Source organism: Hyperoodon ampullatus (genome assembly GCF_949752795.1).
Source record: "Hyperoodon ampullatus genome assembly, chromosome: 3".
NCBI classification, from domain to species: Eukaryota; Metazoa; Chordata; class Mammalia; order Artiodactyla; family Ziphiidae; genus Hyperoodon; species Hyperoodon ampullatus.
Genome location: NC_136916.1, coordinates 8,972,754 through 8,993,502, shown reverse-complemented (window position 1 = coordinate 8,993,502; position 20,749 = coordinate 8,972,754). Strand labels below are relative to the sequence as shown.

At 44.9% G+C, this 20,749-nt stretch overlaps 1 protein-coding gene across 4 annotated transcripts in view; it reads left to right on the top strand.

Moving 5' to 3' along the window:
- Positions 1-12,478: 12,478 nt before the first annotated feature.
- Positions 12,479-20,749, top strand: part of OPTN (optineurin) — a 50,108-nt gene continuing 41,837 nt past the window's right edge. For 2 of the 4 annotated variants that reach the window (XR_013810804.1, XM_079700839.1), the window contains exons 1-4: positions 12,479-12,653; positions 13,566-13,768; positions 18,207-18,368; positions 20,650-20,723. Coding sequence is in view for 2 of the 4 variants with exons in the window: in XM_079700839.1 (XP_079556965.1) it covers positions 12,488-12,653; positions 13,566-13,768; positions 18,207-18,368; positions 20,650-20,723 (605 nt within the window). In the remaining 2 variants the exon portion in view is untranslated. The remainder of the gene's footprint in view (positions 12,654-13,565; positions 13,769-18,206; positions 18,369-20,649; positions 20,724-20,749) is intronic. The other 2 variants (XR_013810805.1, XM_079700838.1) reach the window with 1 other exon arrangement.

The following is a 20,749-nucleotide window of genomic DNA, read 5'->3' as shown; positions in this document are numbered from 1 at the left end:
TACATAATTATATCATATAAATATAATCTATAATATAAATATATTATATAATATATAACATATAATATAATTATATATTAATATAGCATAATATAGAATATAAAGTATAGTATAATTATATAATATAAATATAATATGCTATATAACATATATAATAATATACAGAAATATATAAGATATATAAAATATATAGTCTGACACCCAGGCCTGTGTCCCCCCATTCCCCCATGCACTTCTGAGAAGTGAGACATTTTGGAAGAATAAGGGAGATGAGAAAAGGAGAAATCAGGTCCTTTAACACTGACTGATGAATTATTTAATCAGAAGCAAGAAACTGTGTAGAAAATGAGACACCCAGGCAATTTCTTACTCCTCAGGCACACAAACAAGAGAATGGCAATGCTTTTCAGACCATGACGAAGAATTGTGGCGTCTCATTGCGATTATTTTCCCAAATCAACGGGCGCTGGCTACTTAATACTTCAACAGAAAATTTTGCTCCAGGAACTCTTAACACTTTTAAAGTAAAACAAAGAAACAAGAATTTTTTTTAAACATCTTTATTGGAGTATAATCGCTTTACAATGGTGTGTTAGTTTCTGCTGTATAACAAAGTGAGTCAGCTATACATATACATATATCCCCATATCTCCTCCCTCTTGCGTCTCCCTCCCACCCTCCCTATCCCACCCCTCTAGGTGATCACAAAGCACAGAGCTGATCTCCCTATGCTATGCAGCTGCTTCCCACTAGCTATCTGTTTTACGTTTGCTAGTATATATAAGTCCATGCCACTCTCTCACTTTGTCCCAGCTTACCCTTCTCCCTCCCCGTGTCCTCAAGTCCATTCTCTATGTCTGCATCTTTATTCCTGTCCTGCCCCTAGGTTCTTCATAACCTTTTTTTTTTTTTTTTTTTTTTTTTTGCGGTACACGGGCCTCTCACTGTTGTGGCCTCTCCCGTTGCGGAGCACAGGCTCCGGACGCGTAGGCTCAGCGGCCATGGCTCACGGGCCTAGCCGCTCCACGGCATGTGGGATCTTCCCGGACCGGGGCACGAACCCATGTCCCCTGCATCGGCAGGCAGACTCTCAACCACTGCGCCACCAGGGAAGCCCACCATTTTTTTTTTTTTAGATTCCATATATATGTGTTAGCATACGGTATTTGTTTTTCTCTTTCTGACTTACTTCACTCTGTATGACAGACTCTAGGTCCATCCACCTCACTACAAATAACTCAATTTCGTTTCTTTTTATGGCTGAGTAATATTCCATTGTATATACATGCCACATCAAGAAACAAGAATTTAGTGTTCCTCCATGCTCTACTTTGACTTGATGGAAAAGGTGGCAGGGAGTATGACAGCTTCTGTGTTTACACTGGGAAGAAGTAGGAAGTAGTAGTATTATTGTGGTCTTCTTATTCAATGTTCACAGAGGACTGAAGATCACCTAAAAGATAAACATCCAGTTTCTTCCCAATGAGTTTACTGTTTCAAGGTCTAGAGCTGGGGGGCAAAGGAGAGGAAGGAAGTAGAGACCACATACACATGCACACACAAACACACACACACTTGCTCCAGCTTTTCTCAAAGCAGAGGCATTGTTCCTGGGACTCCAGATACTTGTCTGAGGCTGCTGCTAAACTGGCGACAGGTTAGCCCCTAATCCCAGAGCCGGGCTCTGACGGAAGCCTCACTCCTCATCCAGGGAGTTGCTGCAATGCCAGGTATCAGTAAGAGGGAAGCGACCCATTAGAGGCATTCACATGCACTTGCCTGAGTCCCTGTTTCCAGTTCTTCGGTTATACCTAGGAGTAGAATTGCTGGGTTATATGGGAATTCTGTTGAACTTTTTTTGAGGAAGCCATCCTCAGAATATTTGGAGACAATTGTGAACTGAATCTAACTAAACCTCAAACGAAGCCCAGACCCAGCTCAGCTACAGAGTAGATGACTGACACAGCCGCTTCACTTCTGGCCCAACAGAAGAAGGGGCATACCCCTTACCAGAGAGCGTGATGATTTACTTCTGGTATTATTTTTGGTGTTTTTTTGTGTTGTTGTTGTTGTTGTTATTTTGTTTTTTTGGGGGGGTGGGTGAGCCGCACCACGCAGCCTGTGGGATCTTAGTTCCCTGACCAGGGATCGAACCCATGCCCTCAGCAGTGAAAGCGTGGAGTCCTAATCACTGGACCGCCAGGGAATTCCCTCGGTGTTGTTTTTGCAGCTGTAATGAGATATGATTTACGTACCTTAAAATTCACCCACCCATTGTACGTGTACAATTCAATAATCTTTATGCTGATAGAGTTGTGCAATCCTCATTACCAACCAGTTTTAGAAGATTTTCCTCAGTCCCCCCAAATTCCCACGAGCTCATTTGCAGTCCAAGCCACTCTCAGCCCCAGGCAACCACAAGTCTGCTTTCCGTCTATGCTTTCCTCTTCTAGGCATTTCATATATATGGAGTCATAGGATAGGTAGATCATAGTTCAGGTAGTCTTTGGATCTGGTGTCCCAAGTGTGTATATTTTTCTACCAGTAGCTCAGATATGCATAAATATGTTACATATCTTCACTTTCTGTCCACCCAGCCCTGGCCCTGTAGGAGTGTAGGGAAATCCACTCTTGAGCCTCACTGAGGCCTTGAGTGGAGGCTCTCCTTCCCTGGGGTCATGGAAAAATCCAGGAGGGTTTTTGGCATCCACTGGAGTTAGGGCCATTTATTCTTCAGCCCGTTAAGTTGATCAGCCCATTGATGCTGGTATCCTCACCATCTACCATAAAGCTTCTTCTAAGGAGAGGGCAGGTTGCTCTGTTATTTCCAGTGACAAGCCAGCACTCCAGAATCTGCAGAAGCTGTGAGACCAAGTCCCCAAGGTCCAATAGATGTCTCATATAGCTGTGTCACTCCAAGAGCTGGCCATGTGTCCTGGTGCTGCAGGGGCTGAGGCTTGAGTCCTTGATGCTCAGGAGACCACCAACCTCCACCCCCCTCACACTCCCCCAAATGCTGTGAAAGCCCCCCACCCCACCTGGGTTCTCTGCTCTCTCTCTCCAGGACACCTGGGGTAGATGATGATTGGGCTTTCTCAAGAGACAAGAAGAAAGGTTGGTCTTCCAAGAATCTTGCAAATACCCTTGTGATAGGAAACACAAAGGGATTAGCTGTATTCTCCAAACAAAGGGGGTGGGTAGGGAGGGGTATAGAAAGCATGAAACAAATGAGTATCTCACTAAATAGCCTACCACACTGCTTTGCATTCACCTACCGCAAAACCACATCAGTGAACAGCGGAAGGCATGTCATAATTTCAGTTTTCTTAGCTGCACTTGGATTCTATCTACTCATGGAAGTGTGAGAGAGGAAGGAGGCACCCCGCTGGACTATTCAGGCTAAGAAACAGAGTTGGTTCTTTTTTTTGGGGGGGGGCTGCATTGGGTCTTCGTTGCAGTGCACAGGCTTCTCCTCGTGGTGGCTTCTCTTGTTGAGGAGCGCAGGCTGGCCTGTGGGCTTCAGTAGTTGTGGCTCGCGGGATCTAGAGCACGGGCTCAGTAGTCGTGGCGCACTGGCTTATGGGATCTTCCTGGACCAGGGCTTGAACCTGTGTCCCCTGCATTGGCAGGCGGACTCTTAACCACTGTGCCACCAGGGAAGTCCCCAGAGTTGGTTCTAACACTAGCAGTAAGAATAGCAACTAACATTGTGCATCAGGCATTGTTCTGAGTGTTTTACATGTATTATCCCTTAATCATCACAGTGACCTTAGGCAGTAAGCTCCGTATATCCAAATCCTTTATTTAAAGCCTTTGGTGTGAGCTCTACTTCAGAACTCAGAATTTTTTGGATTTCAGGAAGGTAATAAGGTGCATGTAATTTACATAATATAACTCTCCAAGAGGGTCTGAAACAGATCTCATACAATCTAATTAAGGTGGCTTCAGTGAAACAAATAATCATATTAAGTGATGTAAATAAAGAATGTAAATAACTTTGCATCAGTTTGGGTCTGGTTCTGCCACCAAATGAACTGAGAAAGGCTTTGGATTCTCAGACCTTTGGAATTTTGGACCTGTATTAGAGGCCCCATTGTACAGATAAAGAGAATGAGGCCCATCAAGATTAGGTAACTTGTCCAAGGTCACACAGCTAAGAAGTGGTGGGAGTGCTCAACGTTTCAGGAGCAACCTGACCACTTTCTCTACCAGAAACTCACCCACCCTCAAACTTCTCACTCCACAGCTGGTGGCAGCCTTGTGTATGACGCCTCCCCCAACCTCTAACTATCCCACCCCATCCCATCCCCCTCCCTGCTCCGAGCTTCTCTAATACTCCTTTACGCTCTCCTTTAACATGGTTCAAAATACCGGAAGTGAGCCCGTAGAGTTGACTCGCCCCAGGCACCCCTAACAAGCCCAGGAGGGACCCTCCAGAATTGGGTCTGGGGCAGGTACTGACTTGCTAGCCCTCTTTGCCTTGAGCAGAGGGTTAGTCTCGGTGGTGTTAAGAGTCGGGCAGGAAGAGCTGGCCTGGAGCAGGCGGTCTAAATAGAGGAGTTGAATCCTTCAGGATACCAGGAGAGGGCGCGTTCCCCCTTTCCTATTTCGATTAGGCTTTTGTTTTCGTTTCCGTCTAACCAGCGAGCAGTTTGGGTGAGCAACAACGTGCTTGGTATCCCGCAGATTTGAGCAGCGTCGCCTCTTCATTCGTAAATCAAGTTTCTTCCCACGTGCGACGCGTTAGTCTTCAGCACAGACCTGCTCCCAGACCCTCTCTCCCTCACCTCCTGGGACCCCGCCCTAATTTGTTTTATCTTACACGAGGGGCCTGGTACCCGAAGAACCGGCCGCACCGGCTTCGCCGAGACCTTGACCTCGCGATCAGACGCCTTGTGTGTCCTGTGTCTGCGTCCTTGCTTATCCCTCTTCGAGGTGCTTAGGATGCAAACTAGGGCGGCTCTGCCTCCTTCCTCGTCTTGTTTCCTCACTTTTCAAGCTGTCTAGTCTGGAGGCAACCACCCTCTTCCGGTCCAGTAGATCAATACTTCTGTCTTCCAGGTACAGTCCAGGTCGATCTAGTAATCCCACCTGCCTGGAGCACCTGAAACCTCCGAGTGTCAACGGCTGGCCTGTTCCCCGGGAACAAGAGCGCCAGAAGCATCCGGCAGGCTTTGTGTTTTTAATTAAAGGTCTATTTCAAGGGCAAAATCGGGTGGAAAGCCGTGAGTGCGCAATTAACTCTATCTAAATGTAAGGCCTTTAACAGAGATTGAGGTCTCGTCCCAAGGATGCCTGGGACCGTCGCCCTCTTTCGGTGAGGCGCAGCGGCCCCCGTGGCTCTGGACTTCTACAGGCACCCCCTGCGGCGAAGACCGACACCTCACACTCCATTTAATTAACAGTGTGTTTTAATTAACGCCGTCCGTCACGGCAGTCACACTGGGTTAATGCGCAACCCGCATTAATCCGCGTCCGGGCCTGGACCCTGGGAGACCTGCGGGGCTAGCAGGGAGGCTGTGGGCTGGCCCACGAGACAGGAAGGGCGGAGAGTTGGGGCGGGGCCTGCGGGAGGCGCGGCCTGCCGAGGGGCGGGGCGTTGGGTAGGGCCTGCAGCGGGCGGGGCCCGGGAAATTCCCGGGCGGAGGTGCGGAGGTGAGGAGGCTGGCGCAACTGTCAGCTGAGCAGCGCTGGGTGGGGTTGCGAGGCCGCGCGTCCGCCAGAGGCTCCCCAGCCCCCGCCGCCGCCGTCCCCGGCCGGTCCCTTGGTCGGCGTCTGCATCCGGGTCCAGAGCCCTCTCCCAGCGGTAACGATGCCGAGGAGGCAGTGACCCCGAGGGAGGCCGGAGCCCGGGCGCTGGGTGAGCCGGGGCAGGGGGCGGGCAGGGGCTCCCTCTCCGCCCTGGAAGCGGTTCCCGTAGCCGCCTTCCCTGCGACCCGGAGCCAGTAGGGACGTGGGTGGCGAGGGTAGGGCGTCCCCTCGGGTGGGACGGCTGCTCTCGCTGGGAGGGTTTCCGGGCCCTGGCGATCCTGACCTGGTGCGGAAGGGCAGCGGGGGCGTCCAGCCCAGAGCGCCCCTTCCCCCTTTTTTACCCTCCAGGCTGGCCGCAGGTGCCTTACCCTGTAGGTCATGAAGGTGGTCTGAGGCTGACATCCTTCCGCAGGTTGGGAATGATTGTACAGCCAGTTCCTCATTATAAGGGAAGGGGTTAAGGACACACCTTTGGAAGACGTGCAAACTACTCTAGCTTTACGAGATGGCCCAGGACACTAAAAAACCGGTGACCGCTCTCTAAGGTGGCGGTATTACTGAATAGCTGAAAGGAATCTTCATAAACCGTTGTGTCTAGGAGGGCATGTATGTATGTATGTGTTTGTGTGTGTTTATAGATACATAGAGAATATGAATATGTGATGAGGCCGAGAACCCCAAAGGGATTGTTTCTATCGTGTAAGCTGCAAGCAGTGAGCATCGCTAAGAAAAATGTAACCCAGGTTCCGTCTAGCCTCCTTCCTCCACCAGGAAGACTGCTGTATGGAAATTATATGCCACAACACTGCTTAAGGATGAAACGGAAAACCGAAACTTAAAACATCAAAAGCCTGGGATCTGGTTAAGCAAACGCACTGTTAACAGAAGAACCCCTCACCCTTGCTCTTTGCCGGAAGGAGAGAAGAGCTGGGGGGCCCTGGCCACCCCGCCCAGGATATGCCCAGTTTGGAGTGGGCTGGGGAGGTCCAGTAGCAGAGGCCAGTCCAGGGACTGCCCCGTCATGCCCTGGGCAAGACAACTCGAAATGTAGCCTGTAGAGAGGACAGTAATTAGAGTCTTCCGGGTGACTGGCCAGTTTTTCTACTGGGCCAATTTTATTTGTTCTTTATGTATTGTGTACAACATTATAAAAGTAGTATTTTTTTTTTTTTGGTAACTGACCTCAAGTTGCATATTATGTTATGGGCTCCAACTAAACTCTCCGAAAAAACAAAAACAGACGTTATTCTTGAAAGGAATTGGTCACTGTTTTACCCTCCCATGAAATCCCCACCCTTAGGTAGGGGCACATGGGTATTCTATTCTCCAAGCCTCACTTTTTCTGAATTTTATAGATTTGGACTGTGTGATATGTTCTTTGGAATCTATGGAATAGTCAATCCAAAGGAAAAGGAAGAAATTAAACTCTGTGTTTTGAAAATAAAATCTGTTTCACTGAGAAAGAAAAAAATTATATTGAAAGTTCTCGTTTTCACTTTGACCTATTATGTGGGTTGAGTAATGGAATATGTGTTATGAAATGACATCCATATACCTTTGTAGTGATATTTTAAAAGTGGTACTAATTTTCAAAATAAGTTGAGTTCAAGAATCTGGAAATGAGTGCCACTGAACTGTAGAAAAACTCATAATACTAGTATGTCGGGTTTGTGTTTTATGTGTTTTACAAGTGTATGACTTTACCTCTTACACTATAGCTTCATTTCATTTCAACAGACATTTTCTGAGAGCCTGCTCTCAGTGTGCCAGTCTGTAGGAAGAATAAAATAGAGACCTTGACTTAGATTTGATGGGAAGATTGGCTGGCATGGTATGATCACAGTACTTTACATAAAAGGACCAAGGGGGTGGAACACACAAAGCGCTGTTGGGTGCTCAGAGGAAAGAACAGGTCATTTTACACAGGATATCTGTTCGAGCTGGCACTGAACTGTCCAGTGGAGGTTTGCCAGGGTAAAAGCAGATCTGGGCATCTTGGGGAAGGGTAGAAAAGCAAAAGAAGGCCAAGAACTATGAGCTCTTTAATGTGCCTCCGGCATGAGTGGCATTGGTGACAGGAGATGATACTGCTGGGTAAGTGGGGGCCAGTCTCTGAAAGGCCATGTTTGTTTTGCTCGGGAGCTGGAGCTCTGTCTGTATGGGAGGGGTTTAAGCAGGGGGATGCCCTGGTATTAGGAAAGAAACCATGGAGGTAGTGGGGCTGCAGTGGAAGGAGATGAGTCCAGCCATGGAGGAAGCTATGCAAATTCATTCAGCAAGTATTTGTTGAACCCCCATATATGTCGGGTAATGTTCTAGGTGCTAGGGACACGGCAGTGGACAAAACAGACGAAAGTCCCGTACTCTGTGGGCCAGACAAGACAAGAAGGGCCTGACCTAAGCTGATGGGGATTGAGAGGAGGTGGGAGTGACAGGACTCGGTGACCCATTAGACTTGGGGGAAGAGCAAATAGGAAGAATCAAGCATAACTCTCAGGTTCCTGCCTTGGGTGATGAGGCTATCTATTTCCATTTTCTGTATGTTTGCAGTTACAAAAGTCAGAGTACCATTTCTGGCATAAAAGGTAAGTCTTCTTTTACCCTCTTAATAGGATATGTACTTTGAGTTCTTTTTCCAGGATGGTGATGAGTTTAGTTGATGCAATCTTGGAATGTTACTCAATCCCCTTGAAAACCGAAACCAGGATTTGCCAATAGCCAGCAATTGTCTCTCATCAGGAAATAGGTTTTCACTGTTTAAAACTAATTTATCCATGTGGGGATTGAACCTGTGAATACTTAATCAGCAGGTTCGGAGAATCAGCCACACCAGGGTAAGGACCTGGGTTTATTCTGTATTATTCTTGATGGTCCAACGACCAGTGGAGAGAAGTCAGTGTAAGGCAGATTTCTGTTGGATACAAAACAGCTTTCTGGCAGTCAGAGCCATCCTGGAATAGAATGGGCAGTTGCCTGCTAAGGTCATGTGCTCATTTTTTCTGTCATTGAAGTCATTCGAGCCTGGTCTATATGACCATCTGCCATGGAAACCGGACAGGACATTCCTGCATTGAACAAGTTGGGCTGGGTCATTTTTACGGCCAACTCAGAAACAAGATTTAAGCTCATGCCCATGAAGTCAAGTCACTGCTATAATTACTTGACCTCTGGAATTAAGAACAATAATTACAATCAGGAATTTGAAAGCAGATCCAGGAATAAAATCTAGGAGATCTTGCTTTTGATCTTCCACCTTCCAGGTGGTTCCTATTTTTCCTCATTGGTGAAATCTTGACAAATCCTGTGCTAAATTAATTCACCCTTCTGTAGTTAAAAATAAAACACCTTTGCTTAGAAATGATGCATTTCTGATCATTGGTTGGATTTTTATGATAAATTCTGTTATTAGACAGAAACTTGGAGTAAATGGCTTAGTTCCTTAGTTCATAACCTTCGAGGATGTGTGCAAGGATTTATAATACATCTCTGAATTTTCTCAACTGAAAATATTTCAAGGTGATGCTAAACATTTAGAGAATTCAGCTTTCTCTAACTGGTATTCTACCAGTAGACATCTCATATACGCACTGTACTGTGATAGCTTGTAATGATGCCCCCCAAATATTCTAAAATCATAAAATGCACTTTGAGTCACCAAAAATCAATTAAATTGCTTTTAGTAAAATTTTGTTTATAAGTATTTATGTGCTTACGTTTGGCATTTATGTTAACTTCTTATATACTATGACATTTGAATTACCAAATAGTTTTCCTAACAATGCTGCGTAGCAAAGAGCTCACTATAATTGGGATGGGCGTATGTATTAGTGAGAGAGGGCAGCATGACCATGAGGGTGCTGGGGTGTACATGCTGGACAGTGCAGGTTGGACTGTGTTCTTGCTAGAAGCTTAATACTTTTCATAGGGCTTTTGAGCTGAAAGCAGCTATAGTGATCATCATTTGCTAGGCAAGTCAGTAAATCATCACAGAGGTCAGATGAGTTCTCAAGGTCACGTGTCTGGTTAGTGGCACCCGGTTTATTTTTCTGCTGTCTCCCTCAGCATAACCCTGTCTTTGTTTTTTTTTTTTCTCTCCTTATAAAATCTGGGCAACCAGAAAAAGTTGATAAGTAGAATCGGTTTTAACTGTTACGGTTGTGCCTCAAGTCTTGGTGGAGATATAACAGAAAGTCAAGGAGGAAAAATATCGGAAGGAACAGTCTCTCTTTTCTCCCCTCCCCCTTCTCTTCTCTCCCCTCCCCCTTCCCCTACTCTTCCCTCCCTCTGCTTTAGATACTTTAAAAACAAATCTGTTAAATGTCTCCAAAGTATAGTCTAATCCTTGAATACCTGAGGAAATTTAATATTGACAAGTGAATGACACACGTTACAAGGATTTTATCTTTGTCAATTAGAATTTTAGTATTCTTTGCAAAATAGACAGGAGCACTGTTATTTAGTAAAAACCCATTTTAATGAAATTTTAGTGCCAACATAGTACTATGCAAAAATGAGTTTTATGGAAAGTCAGAAACTGGCTTTATCCGAATTATTTTATGCAAAATAATCCAAATTATTTGATTGGGGAAAACAAAAGCAGTCTATTCTGGTCACCTAATGCTAAGAGATAGCACACTTTAGCAGTGTACCTCTTTCTAAACGAATCAGGATATGTAAAACACAGATGCTTTCAAAAGGCTCAAAATGCTTTATCTGTGTTTTTCACTTCATAGAATTGCCATCCTCATTAAAGAATTCCATGAGGATGCCTCTCCTGTGCCAGCTGCTCTAGAGGAATCACACAGGCCACAGTGCTAGGGGCTGGCTTTCCCCTCAGTAGCAGCACTGTCTCTGATTTTCTACAGGTCCTTTATTTAATTTATTTTTTTAACATGGAGTATAATTGCTTTACAATGTTGTGTTAGTTTCTGCTGTATAACAAAGTGAGTCAGCTATACATAAACATATATCCCCATATCTCCTCCCTCTTGCGTCTCCCTCCCACCCTCCCTATCCCACCCTTCTAGGTGGTCACAAAGCACCAAGCTGATCTCCCTGTGCTATGCGGCTGCTTGCCACTAGCTATCTTACATTTGCTAGTATTTATAAGTCCATGCCGCTCTCTCACTTCGTCCCAGCTCACCTTACAGGTCCTTTAGACCAAAAGCAGGTCACCAGGCTCTCAGTTCCAGGAAACCTCCAGAGAGCCTAGGGATTGCCTCCTGCCAGAGTGGGAAGGAAGCACCGCTCTGCACCCCAAGGGTTTGGTGCATTAATATACGGGCACTAGTACATGGTCGTTTCCCCAGCTTCTGCCCTAACATGCACAGGGACTTAACAACAAAAACCATAATTGAAGCTTCCCTTGCAGCCTCGTAGAGAGATAGTCATTTGTACCCTGCCCTCCTGTCGGCAGTGGTAGGTTCTATCGGCTCACGTGGGAACTTCTTACAGGGATGAGGTTCTTTGGACGCAGTGAAAATTTGTTAGTAACTTGTTTGTAAGCAATTCATTGACTGCTATTGCTAAGAAGTAAGAAGAAAAAATCCTTCCGGCAGCCTTGGTTATTTCTTTAAGATGTCTGGCAGTGTGCGATGGGTGGGCGAAGTGGAATCTGAACTCTGGGTGAGGTGAATGGGCCCGCCTTCCATGTTTATCTATAGAGCGCACCCAGAGGTTATACAGCGATAGGTCAGAGAGCACTTCTCTCTCCTCAGCTTCCAGTGACTGATGCAGTAACTCTGCAATTCCTCATGAAAAGGTATATCATCATCTTTGTGAAATGTGAAAAGGAAAGTGTTTGCCCACAGCATTTGATTTCTGTGTTTGCCCAGGTGGTAGGCCATACAGAAGCACAGTTGGGATACACCCATCTATCTTATTTATGGGCACACTGACCCCTCGACAAATAAAGTGGTATGCTTAAACTAGTCTCAGAATATGCAACAACTAAGCAAGATTTTCTTCGTCTTTTAGAACGCTTTGCAGAAGTATCGACTATGGAAGCCTAAGGATTCAGTGCCACCTTCACTGTATGACAGGGCTGGGTTTCGGAATCACCCTTGATGCTCGGTTGTGCCCTTCACTGAGTGACCTTGGATGAGCTATAAAACCTCTGTGAACTCAGCTCCGTCACCAGGAAAACAGCTGTCTAGTTGAGTTTTAGCGAGGATTAGAAACTGACAGTCTGGTGCGGTGGTCAAGAGCGTAGTAAGCATCCGAAATATGTTAGCTCTCCCTTTCCTCTCAGCCAAATATGCAAGAAATAAAATATGGAGATTTTGTAACAATTAATTATTGAGATATAATTCACATACCATACAATTCACCCAAAATAGGAAGATTTGAGCTTAAAGATTTTTCTGGGGAAAAATCCATTTAATAATACTTTGCCCACATCTACCAATGTATATACGGAAAGCCTCTGGAACTCCTCACGTTAGGATTCCTGATCATGATGATATCACGTCCGTCTCTCCCTCCTCTATCCCCCATCTCCTCACTGTACCCCTTTATACACCCTTATACACAGACATACACATACAAACTGAAGCTAGGATGTACCTTTTTTGTTTAAAAAGGAAGAATCAAGATTGTTCAAAATATAATGGGAGAGAAAGCACCTAGTAGAATACTTATTAGCACTTGCACATGGGCTTGTGGGACTCGTGAGGACGCCATGCAGAGGGGAACAGTTATATTTTCGGTCTGTGACTTTTCCGTAGGAACTGCTGCCATGTCCCACCAACCAGTTAGCTGCCTGACTGAAAAGGGGGACAGCCCCAACGAAACCACAGGAAATGGACCCCCCAATCTGGCTCACCCGAACCTGGACACGTTCACCCCACATGAGCTGCTGCAGCAGATGAGAGAGCTTCTAATTGAGAACCATCAGCTGAAAGGTGAGCAACACCTGGCCCCATGTTTCTTCACTCACCCTGGGCCTTCGGGAATGCCATCCTTTGGTAATAGCTTGCAGGTGAATCCCTTTCTCTGCGCCTGGTTCCCTGGGGGAAGAAAGAGCACAGAATTAGCTTTGAGTAAGGCTAAAGCTGTTTCCATTGTTTGCTTTTGGATACAGGTAGAAATAAAAAGTATGCATCTCCGGGAAATGGCATAATGACATTTAGCCCATTTAAAAGGAAAAAGAAAAAAAGGCTGCTATTATTACAGAGCTAGTCCTAAATATTACCTTAAAAGAAAGCATTCTAGGGCTTCCCTGGTGGCGCGGTGGTTGGGAGTCCGCCTGCCGATGCAGGGGACACGGGTTCGTGCCCCGGTCCGGGGGGATCCCACATGCCGCGGAGCGGCTGCGCCCGTGAGCCGTGGCCGCTGGGCCTGCACGTCCGGGGCCTGTGCTCCGCAACGGGAGAGGCCACAGCAGTGAGGGGCCCACGTACCGCAAAAAAAAAAAGTACAGAACCTAATTCTCTGATCATAATAAAAAAAAAAAAAAACTAGGAAAAATAAAAAGATGATTAAAAAAAAAAAAGAAAAAAAAAGAAAGCATTCTAATATCTCCAGCCATGGTTTTTGGGGAGAACCAGTGTTCGAATCCAGGAGTGATGGACCTCAGTCTATGTAGTTATTAATAGACATTTTGTTATAATAAATCAATAAAATCAATTTTATTTTCTTGAGACCCTTGAGGACTAGAGATGACATTAGACCCTGCTAGTCCTGTCTGGAAGCAGAAACCACTCACTCATCTCGCTTTGCAGTCTTTCCGGCTGACCCTGGGGCCCAGGCGGGTTCCATTCATGACCCCAAGTCCAGTCCCCTGGTGTGACACTCCCCCTCTGCACCCCATGCAGAAGCCATGAAGCTGAACAATCAAGCTATGAAAGGGCGATTTGAGGAGCTTTCAGCCTGGACAGAAAAGCAGAAGGAAGAACGCCTTTTTTTTGAGACCCAGAGCAAAGAAGCCAAAGAGCGCCTAACGGCACTGAGTCTTGAAAATGAAAAACTGAAGCAAGAACTCAGAAAACTAAAAGGGAAAACTGAAAGGTCATTCGAGGTGAGCAGACTGATCAATTGTGATTTTATTCTGTTCATATTTGTAGTGCAATCTTACTTGACCAGACTTCTAGATCAAAACCTTTCACAGTTCAGGCTAGATGAGTGCTTTGCATTATCTTGAAAGAAGCATGCTTGATGAGAAGATTGGTTACAATTTTAAGAGTCACGTATAATCTCTGGTGCAGGAAAGAAATGGGTAAAGCTTTGACCATATTGATTATAGTCAGAAGAGTGTTACGGTTATAAGTCAGTATTTTGTATTCATTATAGATGGTACGGAAGGACCTCTGCCTAGAACCATCCAAGTGTTAGTTGTTAGTTTATGTCTTTGATATAGAATTACACTTTAAAAATCTGTCACTCAGAATTTTCACTTATTGACCTTGTCCTTTCTCTCCGTCTAAAATAGATTCCTCGCTTTATGTTTTACATTTACTTCTGAAAACTGGTTTGACAAATGTCATGTGAAATGAGGCTGTAGGGTTGCCACATTTCCACTGACCCAAAGAACCCAAGCAGTGTGCTCACACCTGAGAACGAGTATCAAAGATGTGAGTGAAAAAGCAAATCAGAGCACATTTGAAGCCTCTGCCCATATTCTAAGGCTCACTGGGTATTATTTGTTTAGATGGACATCTGCAGTTCATTTTCTTCCAAACCTAGAACTTAACAGCTTTAGGGAGGATGGAGCACTGGGTTAATTCTTGGATATCAGTGATTTCTTTTTTTTTTTTTTTTTTCAGTTCATTTACAATATTGTGTTAGTTCAGGTATGCAGCAAAGTGATTCAGTTATATAAATTTTTTTCAGTTTATTTTCCATTATAGGTTATTACAAGATACATAGTATAGTTCCATGTGCTAACAGTAAATCCTCGTTGCTTATGTATTTTATGTACAGTAGTTTGTATCTGTTCCCTTATTTTTTTTCTTTTCCATTATGGTTTATTACAGAAGTAGTTTGTATCTGTCAATTCCATACTCCTCATTCATCCCTCCCCTCCTCAGTGATTTTTCTTGAGACTTTACCTTGAACTTTGTTGATGTCTAATTTCTTAAATAGGTAAAGAATACAAACAAAGAAATAAAATAAGGAAAAGAGAAATATGGAATAATCTAAAGAATGAAAAGTTGTTTAGAAAAATATCATAGTTTATATCAGTGATCTTACTCATCAACCCCTGCTCATGGGACAATGAAAACAGCTTTAATAAATTTGTATTTGTATTGGCAATGTTTCATTGTTGATAAGATTTATCATGTCTGACGCTTCAGTTTGTCTTACAGTTCAAAGAGCATTAAGTCACTTCTTTGGGCGAAACCTCTCATTGTCTAAATATTTTTGAGGTAGAATACTCTGAAGAAATGATCACTGGGATATATGGGTAATTTTCTACTTGCTGGAAGAAAATATCTCACTTTGTTTTCCTCGGCTTTTGGGATGTGGGCTGACAGTTGGCTTCAGCCTGCGGGGGCCCAGCACTTTGAAGCCAAAAAGGAAGCTTCCAGAAGCAGTTTGTCTGCCTGAGATAGTCTGCCTGTAGGTTTTCCAAAAAGGTCCCAGTATTGGAAGAAGTTGAGATCAGAAGCTGGAGCTCTGGACAGCTTCTTTCAGTGCAGACGATCAGCTGAAGCAAACTACAAGCAGGACTCAGAAATGAGTCCTTGGGACAAAGTGATATTTAGGACTCTTAAAAACCCTTGGTCATCAGCTGTATCCCCCCAAACTGTACCTCCCAGGCCCACCCCTTGCCCCCCTGCCTCTTCTGTAATGTTTGTCTCCTGGACTACTTGTGTTGTTGTTGTTGTTTTTTGGGTTTTTAAAAAAAATTTTTTTTTAATTTATTTATTTAATTTATTTATTTTTGGCTGCACTGGGTCTTCATTGCTGCATGCGAGCTTTCTCGAGTTGCGGCGAGCGGGGGCAGTGCAACGGGCTTCTCACTGCAGTGGCTTCTCTTATTGCAGAGCACGGGCTCTAGGCACGCGGGCTCAGTAGTTGTGGCTCGCGGGCTCTAGAGCGCAGGCTCAGTAGTTGTGGCTCACAGGCTCTAGAGCGCAGGCTCAGTAGTTGTGGCACACGGGCTCAGTAGTTGTGACGCACGGGCTTAGTTGCTCCGCGGCATGTGGGATCTTCCCGGACTAGGGCTCGAACCCGTGTCCCCTGCATTGGCAGGCGGATCCTTAACCACCGCGCCACCAGGGAAGCCCAGTTGTTTTTAATTTAGGCCCTCATCTTCCTGATTTACTAAAGCTCTCAAGGCCACAGATTTTCCTCACTCACGCTGGCCCATCTTTGCTGCTGCTTCTGCAGGATGCACCCCTCCTCCCCACTCACCCACCCCCACAAGCCATCGGGGCCTCTCCTGTGGTCTGTGTCACACAAGGGAAGGGAGCAGGGAATTTCCTTTGGAAATCTGCCTCTGATCTTTAGAGTGAGGCCGAGGCATTACTGGTTCTGTCCAGTTTCCCTGAATTATACATCATAATGATCTCTAAAGAGTACTTTTTAACTTTTAACTACAGATGGCCAGGCAAAGGTCATTAGATAGACTATTGATTGTTTTTGGATTATAAAATGGCATATCAGCCTGGGAGCATTTCCAGGACAATACAAGCACAGAAAAAGAGAAATTGTTGTGTTACGAAGGCTAATCAATGCTAAGTGCTCAAACCTGATGAAAGACGTAACAAATAATGGAGTTGGGCTTGATATCCAGAGAATAAGCCCTGGAAGTTTAGTCCGGGAAGACGATGGACAGAGCCTTAACAAGTGAAATGAAGAGAAATTTAAAGTGTCACCTCACAAGGTGTTTTATAGCCAAATAAGCGGATCCATAATTTCACCAGGATAGTTAAGAGATCCACACAGTTGCAAAAAAGAAAATTAACCTGACATCTGAGATTCTAGAGTCATGGCCTTATATCCCTGGTCCTCAGACCCTTGTTTAAAACTTTTATTTCCTTCCTTAAAAGTCCATTCTACACAGTGTCCTCAGGGAGTGCAAGAGGGTGGATGTGAGAATCCCTCACAGAGCAGTCTTGCCCTTCCCTGCCTGCTTCCTAGTACCAGGCTAGGCAGCACGTTTTCTTTTATGTTTTCATGCCTTTAAATATACATTTCTTTGGTCTGAGTCATTACCAGGAGAGACTGCACAGGCTTCGAACCTTTCCTTACAGACCTAACCCTTCAGTTTTACAATGAGTTGCTTTTTTCTAACGCCTGTGGGAGTTTCCTAGCAAGAGAATGGTCCAAATGAACGCAGAGCATGATTCCACTGGTGTGAGGGGCACTTCCATGCTGCCAGTTACTACCAAGCCCTCTGTTCTTAATACTTCATGGACTAGCTGGTTTATGGTCCGTGCACAAGCCTTTCTGCCTTTGGGCCTGTTTACCATTCCTTAGGAGATCTGTCATAGGGTGTTTGTGTGTGTGTGTGTGTGTGTATGAATTTTCTGTGTGTTGCAATCCTCTGATAATCTCAAGTGTATGTGTTTCTGGTGGCGCCATGTCCATAAGAGCAGTGAGGGAAGAAATCAGAGAGGCTAAGAAGGTCACGGCTGGAAGAGACCACAGAGACCACGTGGTACCACGTCTTTCTTTCTGAGCCGAGAAAACTGAAGCCAAGACATTGAGTGAATCTGCTCAAGGTGACACATGCTCTGATTAGCAGAGTGTGTACTAGAAGCTGCTCTCCCTTCTCCCAAGTAAAAACACCACATGTCAACAGGCTCTTTCTCTTATGACTTTGTCATATGTAGTAACTGCAACAGGTTGAACACAGCAGGTACTCAGGGAAATAGTAATGTTTATTATTAATGTTTATAGAGGCAGAAATTTAATTTTTCCACCCTTGGTACCAGCCTCTGAATTTTCAGTTTTCTTATTTCTCACCAGACTTATTTTTAGCAACCTTAAAACATGAGCATAGAGTACTGTAGCAACCAGACTACATAACTGGGAGAACTGTGGACCTTTCGTTGTGTTTTGTCATTACTATAACATTATGCCCTTGGTGCTTTGTCTTCTGAGTAGACATCACAAGAATGGGAAGTGTAGGGGTGGGTATGCATTTGTAGGGGGGAAAAAAAAGGCAGGAGGTTGAGTTGTGGCAGTTCTTTGTGGAATTTTGGACTAGAATTTACAAGTCTACCATTGCCAAAGTCTGGTTGGTTATTTTCATGGCATCAGATTATTTCAGCATGCTGAGGAAGCCTTTCTTGTCATGAGGTTATTTTAACTTCCAATTATTTGCATATGATAAAATAATGTAAGCTTTTCCATTTTAATTGGCGTGTCAAAATAAATTGCTAAGGATAAGCTAGAATATCCTACTGTAAAGCATAGCTATCTTGCCAGTGGGTATGGAGGCACTCGAGTTTGATGGCCAAGTCCCTAGCGTGATTCATTAATTCACTTTGCTCCTCGTCCCCAAGGTCCTCAAGGCAGAAGCAGAACAGGAAGTGGAACAGCTGAAGACCCAGGTGGCACGCCTTCAAGCTGAAAAGGTCGATCTGCTGGGCATCGTGTCTGAATTACAACTCAAGCTGAACTCAGGTGGCCCCTCTGAAGACTCCTTTGTTGAAATCAGGATGGCTGTAAGTGTGTTGATTTTGTTTTTGTTTTAAGCAAGTTACAAAACCTCACCTGGACAGCTGCTACAAATACCACCATTTCCTTTCAACACGAGGAAGCCAGATAGTGGGGAAACTTCAGCGTAGTCAACGTAAATGTATAACATAATAATGCTTGTGGCTATTATAGCTGAAATGGAAAATACTGATTACCTTTTATGACCAAAGAGGTAGTCCTTTTTCTTCCAGTATGTCCTGACAAGAGATAGTCCTTTTGCTTCCAGTATGTCCTGACAAATTTATGTGACTGACCTAAAAAGAAAAAAAAGGCATAAACTTTTTCAGCCCAGGTCTCAAAGCTGTGTTCAGCATTTCACTTAGGTAAGCGGAGTTGTGATCAGATGCGGTAAAATCAAAAGGCTTTAAAACACTTACGAATAACAGAACCCTCTTTTCAAACAAAGTCTTACGAGGAACGTTGGTATATTAAAACTAAGAAGTGGAGAAAAGAAAGAGCAGAGCGGCTCTGGTTGTACCCTCAGGGAATACCCTGGCTTGTCCCTCCCCTCTAACGGCAGCTGCTAGGGAACTACCGAGAACAGGGTTTGAAGGCAGGGTGGTCTAACTGGCATTTATGTGCAACCCCAAGTGACGCAAGCTGGGCGAGGCAGCATGTGCCGGCCCATCCCTGGTAGGAAGCATGTGTCAGGGTAGCTGGCGTGCAGGCAGTCCTGCTAAAGAGCACAGAAGGTAAGTGAAGCCAAGAGGGACCTCTCCTTCTCTGCTACTAGAAAAAAACTGCATACAGGGTGAGGGAGACAAGCACAGGAGGAGAAAATCCTCCCTCATACACACAGTCATTCCAGCTTTGTCAGAGTACACGTCTGATACAGCCAGAGAGGTTACCTGTGTCTCTGAAAGAGAAAACTCGACTTTGTAGGTAAGTGGGAGTGGGGCGGGGTGAGGGACACCTTACGAAAAGCTTCATAACTAATGGATGTGTCTGAAATGGTCGAGTGCGACTTCCTTTACCTTCTCGTTTATTTGCTGTGCACAAGGTGAACAGAGTTGCAAAATGGCTCTTAATAGCCCTACCACCCACACCCCTCATAAATTTTAGATGAATAGGGGCTGAAGTCAAGCGAAGTAAAATACTAATCAGGAAGTACACTAATGTCAGAGTACTCTTTCTGCAAGTGAGCAAAGATTATGAAAACACAGCATTGATCAAAGAGCATTAACCTTCTGCAGATAACTGATAAAATTCAGGAAGCCCAAGGAGCGTATCAGAAGTTTCCAAATGAGGCTTCTTTCTTTGGGATGAATGGTTAGCATAATATTCTCCCTCACTGATGAGTGACAGTTATTTCTAGTGTCAACATGTTTTTCTTGCCTTGCTTCTGTGAACAGAAAAACACTGCCCAAGATTTAGGAACAGTGTGCACACGCAGAATTGTCTAGAACCATCTCTGTATTTTTGGAAGATCTTTCTGCTAGCTCACTGGAATAGAAATGTCTTTCAAGGGACTTCCCTGGTGGTCCCGTGGTTAAGAATCTGCCTTCCGATGCCGGGGACGCGGGTTTGTTTCCTGGTCAGGGACTTAAGATCCCACATGCTGCAGGGCAATGAAGCCCACGTGCCACAACTAGAGAGAAGCCCGTACGCTGCAACAAAAGATCCCGCATGCTGCAACTAAGACCTGACGCAGCCAAATAAATAAATAAATATTAAAAAAAAAAAAAGGAAACGTCTTTCAAATCATTTACGTGGTCTTAGTCTTCCTGTTCCCTAAGTGGCCCGAGATGCATACAGATTTCTAATAGGAGCTAACCTATGCTTTGTGAGCCTTGCCCACAGAAAACAGCCTTCTTTTCAACGTGGCTTCAGCAAGTTCTACCATTTTGCATGTTAAAGGACTGTGTGGGAAAGGTATGTGGAACTGTCACTAGCTCTGTGTGACCTTAACCTGGTCCGGGAGAAGGGAACTGCCAAGGAGAAAGAGAAGAAGATAAGCTTTCCTGTGCGGGCAGTCAGGTTGGCTGCTGAATGAGAGGAGCCTGACCTTCTCCACCTTCTCGTCTTCACCTGGATGTTTATAGTCCTGACAGGGAGTGCAGGTTGAGGGAAGGGTAAATTTCCATTACATTTGAGTGACCAAATTTAAACATCTCACATTTCCACATTTGATAGGTTCCTTGGGTTGTGTGTCATCCAAATTCCTGCTCGTTTGCCTTTTTCTCTTTTGATAAGAAATTTGTCTTGCAGACCTACTGTGTTAAATCCCTTTCATTTCTGCTTTTACAGGAGGGAGAAGCAGATGTGGCAACGAAAGAAATCAAGCCAAGTCCTGGGCCCACAAGAACTGATTCCATTGACACGTATGTGAAGACAGACTGGGGCTTTC